Below are 5,228 nucleotides of genomic sequence, written 5' to 3'. Positions count from 1 at the left end.
ATCTTGATCAAAAAGCGACAGAAAACGTATTCAGTTAATAACTTCACTGTCAGAAAATGAAAGCATGGCTGGTGTATTTTTTCTATGGTTTGGACAAGTTGTGCCTTAACAAAATACGTTTCTTTTTTTTTTCTCTCTTCCCCTTTCCCTCCTCCCATGCCGACGTCTATTGACGGCGCCAGGTGGCAGCCCCATGATTGCATAGCAGACATTTGGCAGCTTTACTGTAGGAAGCAAACCACCAGTCGCAGACGCCCTTACAAAGCACAACATACAAGCAGCTTCTGACGTCTCAGACCAGACGGCATTTTAAAGGGGGTTTAACCAAAAACGAAACAAAGAGGTTAGAATTCACAGTCCATCTATTGCAAATAGCTGAAGCCGAAATCAGTGTTTGTTCTTTTTATTATTTAAGGCTATAGCTGAATAGCTTAGGGAAAAAAAATACGCATGAATGGAGAGTTTAAAACGTGACATGGCGGCAAGTGAGAAGGGAGAGCTCTTTACTATTTTAGAGACGAACGCTGAGACAGAAAGAGACACTGCATCCAATACAGAATCGTTTCCTTTGAATCTGTCTGCTGATGTCAAGTGGTTAGAAATCCCTTTTAGAAAGAGAGTGGAGGAAGAAGACGAATACGAAAACGAGCTAAGAGGAGAACAAGCAGCAGCTGCAGCAGCCTCTGGTAACAGAGACGGTGGCTGCAGTATCCTTTTAGGCGCCGACAGTGATTTCAAGTATGAGGACTTGGATGATTCCTATTCAGGGAGTGGCTGCACAGAAACCACTGCAAATGACTCTGACATTGATTTCTCTGATCTAGAGGAAGAGCTGAGCGACCTGCGCGGTCCAATAGGTGAATGCGACGAGGACTGTACCTCCAAAAGCTTCTGGGGAGAGCCCGACCAGCCCATTTCTATAGAGGAGTTCACTGCCAGCACTGGCCCCCGGCACGCGCTCGGGGACAAGGCGGACAGCCGCGACTATTTCCTGCTGCTCTTCCCAGACACGCTGTTGGAGCACATTGTGGAGCAGACCAACAATTACGCCCTCTACAGGCAGAGGAAAAGCGGGAAACTGGACCCACACTGGCGGCCCACAGATCTTAGGGAAATGCAAGCTTACATTGGACTCAATATTTTAATGGGCATAAACCAGCTTCCAGATTATGGAATGTACTGGGCCACTGATATTTTCATTGGCAATGCCGGCTTCAAAAAGACCATGACTGCCCGTAGGTTCGAGAAGCTGAACCAAAACATTCACCTGTGTGACCGGGACCAGGAGCCAGCCCGCGGGCAGCCGGACTATGACGGGCTGTACAAGATCAGGCCCCTGCTGGACGTGGTGCAGAAGACCATGTGGGAAGCCTACGGGGCAAACAGGTGCCTCACTGTGGATGAGGGGGCCATTGCTGTCAAGGGGCGGTTCTCAGCCACGCAGTACATGCCCTCCAAGCCAATCAAGAAGGGTCTGAAGGTGTGGATGCTGTGCGACTCCAAATCAGGCTACTGCCACCGCGCCAACATCTACGTTGGCAAGTCCAACGAGGACTCGGGCATAGTCGGCTACAGGGTGGTCACATCACTCGTCAGGGGCCTGGAGGGCAAGCACCACCACGTCTTCCTCGACAGCTTCTTCACCTCGGTGCCCCTGGTCCATAAGCTGCTCGAGCTGGGGCTGTACATGTGCGGCACCACCCAGCAGAACCGCAAGGGTTTCCCGGATGCCCTCAAGCTGAAGAACGTGGGCAAGCTGGCGCAGGGCGAGTTCTTCCAGTGCCAGCACGGCAACATCCTGGCCACAGTCATGAGGGACACCAAAGTGATCAGCTGCCTGTCATCCAACGCGGCGCCCGGGATTGTGGGCATCAGCCAGGGGAAGCAGAAGGACGGCACCATCTACGGGGTCCCACGGCCCCTCCCTCTGCTTCTGTACCAGGAGAACATGCGGGGCGTGGACCTCTGCGACCAGCTGCGGGAGTGCTACCTGGTGGGCCGCCCCTGCAAGAAGTGGTGGCGCTACTTTCTGTGGTTCTACCTTAACATCTGCATTGTGAACGCCTTCATCATCCTGAGGGAGAGCCGTAAGGGCAACCCGCCACCCGGCTTCAGCGGGAAACAGTTCACTCAGCGGCACTTCCGGATCCGGCTGGCGCAGCTGCTCATCGGAGACTACCAGGGCACCAGGGGCGTGGAGCGGGCATCCCGGAAGAGGCACTCTGATTCGCCCGTGGAGTACGGGCACCGTCTGGAGCGCATGTCAGAGCGATCTAGGAGGTGCCGGAACTGCACCAACAGAGGGCTCCGCCACGAAAGCGTTTTTGGGTGCAAGATTTGCAATGTCCATCTCTGCAGAGGAGGCTGCTTTGCAGAGTTTCATAAATGAACAGCTGAACTATTTCTGCAATTTAATTTTTTGAAAGAAAGGGAAAAAAAGACATGGAAATATTTAATACTTAAAAAAAAAAAAAAGCCCACAGTGATTGGACCCAAAGCTGCTTCTTGCAGGTACTGTTTTGTTTTATGTTCTGTTCTGTTTATTTTTTAATGTGAATCAGTTGAATGCCAACCCAGTAGTATACGCTATCTTTTAAAGTGTTTTTAACATGTGTTTTTGCTATATTTTAAAATAAGTTGTGCTACTTTTTATACTGTCTGAAATGAAAAAAAATCATGGTGCTTTTTTTTTGGTTTAACTGAACAAATATTTAATAATACTGTACTGCATAAGGAAAATGTGTTTTTACAACAAACTCCTGCTATTATATACATCTTTACTTTTTTAAGCACAGCAAAACTGGCATTAACAGATCAGTCACCTTACAGATTGTATATGAAAGTTTCAGGCAATTGAATATGTATATACAAGTGTTTAACACCTTGGGTGACCAGTCAATTCAAGGGAAGTAATATTTTATATAAAGTTAAGGGGCAGAACTGGTTTCATCACAATGTGAGGGGGTGGGTATTCTGTTGTAGAATACAATGGTTTCAAACAGTCTCAAGCAGATTTTAAAACAGATAGGAAGTTTATGGCCCCCATTTCTGCATTTGTTTTTTGTTTGTTCCAGATGTGCAGAACACCCCCCCCCCCCCCCCCCCTTAAAAAAGCATGACTTGCTCTGGTTGGCTTGTAGAACAAAGGGATGCATGAAGTGACAGACTTCATAGGAGTCTCACAATGGTATTTTGAGAGTGCCTCAGGACAGGTGGTCGTGGGCTTTGGTTTTAAATAGCTACTGTGCCACTGACTTCCTCTGCCCATGTGGAAAATATCATCTCTATTGGAGTTTCCTATTAATGTCATCTGTATATAAAAAAGCACTTTAGAAAAAAGACAATCCCCTTATGATATTTCTGTTTTGCTTCCTGAGCTACATCAGTACTTTTAAAGATGACCGCCCGCTACTGTAAGTGTCTTATTCCACCACTCACCAGACTGACCTGAAGCTCAAATTAAAGGACATGCTGCAATTACTAATGAGAAACATTGTGTGTGTGTATATATTTGGGGAATCTGCATACAAAAGGCACCACAAGTCATTCCTATGGGTCTTTATTTAATCATAACAGCAGTGGAACAAAACAAAGCCCCTGCTGAGCTTTAAACCCTTCAAACAAGACTGCAGTGATGGAAGTGAACAAATCTCCCACTGCATAGCAGTTTGGATCATTGCAGGCTTTATTGTGAGCCTGTTTTAGACAGATCCGAGTCTTATTAGACAAACTACCAGTACACTGAAGAAAAAACCCAATTTAAATGTCTTAATATTTTATTTTTAAAATTTGGCACAACCGAGAAATAGTTGAAGCTGCACTATGCTTTAAACATTCTGCTTTACTTTCTGAAGCTTGACACATATTTGGACAATTAGATTATTGTTATTTTACTTATTTATTATTTTTTTATAAAACTGCCAAAGATCAATCATTAGAAAGTACCCTGCTGACAAATAGCCAAACAAATGGTTAATAATCTGCAATATTAGTTCATTTTGATTACAGCAGCAGGCAATGATGTTGCAAACACACATTGATCAGTCTTGTGAAATATTGTTCTTATAATGTGAAAAATGTAAGACATGCATACAAACAAACATGTATGCCAGTGCAAGTAGACACTGCAGTGCCCGGCTATACATTAACAGGTCTTGCTTTGCATTTGCTGGCTATAGCTCGGTGACGAGAAGCAGTTTTTATCGGTTTTACCTCGTGCCTTTATCAGGAGTGCAACCCAGGTTCCCAAGCACTAACATTTTTGTTTTTACAAAGTAGTTAATAAAATTGATTATATTCAGTAAAATCCATACAATAAACCTAAGAAATGTTTATTTTTGTATTACAAAATGTTCCAGCATCCTCTGATATTCCTTGATACGTTTACCAACGGATAACAAGAAGGAACAGGAGTCGTATAAAAATAAAAAAAGACACACTTGCCACCATTTGTCTAAATAGCTGTGTTTAATGGAAAACGCTAAAAGCTCCATGCTCCACTAAATCTGCATTGCACTGGTATAAACCGCTGTATAAAACCCATATATTTAAATTGAAACCATATCAGAAATAGGTTTGCTCCTATGAAACTGAGCAGGATGACTGAAAGCCAAAGGGAGTGCTCACAAGAAGCCTGCACCACATGAATGGCCTGGAGTAATTCCATTCCCAATACTCTCTTTGTGGGATATGACAGGGTGAGGTGTGAGGAGGTCTGCGGGCTTAGCAGGGGGTCTCCGACTGGCCACCCGGAAGCACTAGGGTTTGAACAATAACTGATTATCAGGATAATTTGGTTAGTCTTGATTATTTATTGTACTGAAGTATTATTAGAATTGTATTTATGGTCAATAATAGTGTTTCTGACAGTCATCTAATGCTAAATAGGACGACCGCAACTACTACCGGCATGATTTGCATCTCTGTGTTCCTGTAGACATCCAATAAAGAGATTCTGGGGGTGGGAGAATTAATGAGAGTTAAAACGTGATACGATTTGTGATTATCATGATAACTTTATGCGGTAATCGATCATTGAAAATGTCATTCATGGGGTTTCCATGCAAGACATTTACATGAGAAAAATGTCTCGTGTAAAATGCTTTTCTGGGTTTCCATTTGCTCAGTTTATTTTACTCGAGTAAACCGGGCTTTTCACCTGACATCATGCAAATGAAGGGAAAGGTGGGGGTTGATATGTAAATTAGTTATGCGTAAAGTACTTTTTG

General features: G+C 44.3%; 1 protein-coding gene across 1 annotated transcript; it reads left to right on the top strand.

Moving 5' to 3' along the window:
- The first annotated feature begins 475 nt into the window (after positions 1–475).
- On the top strand, positions 476–2,389 carry LOC117403863 (piggyBac transposable element-derived protein 4-like). Its single transcript, XM_034006325.3, has one exon. It carries the CDS (start codon positions 476–478, stop codon positions 2,387–2,389), a length of 1,914 nt encoding a protein of 637 aa, XP_033862216.3.
- The last annotated feature ends 2,839 nt before the right edge of the window (positions 2,390–5,228 follow it).

Source organism: Acipenser ruthenus, chromosome 1 (genome assembly GCF_902713425.1).
Source record: "Acipenser ruthenus chromosome 1, fAciRut3.2 maternal haplotype, whole genome shotgun sequence".
Classification (NCBI taxonomy): domain Eukaryota; kingdom Metazoa; phylum Chordata; class Actinopteri; order Acipenseriformes; family Acipenseridae; genus Acipenser; species Acipenser ruthenus.
Note: the sequence above shows the minus strand (reverse complement) of the source record. Positions and strands in the feature narration are given on the sequence as shown.

Bases quoted from the DNA above. Each gene is read 5' to 3' on its own strand.
- LOC117403863 (XM_034006325.3), top strand. From the start codon at position 476: ATGGCGGCAAGTGAGAAGGGAGAGCTCTTTACTATTTTAGAGACGAAC.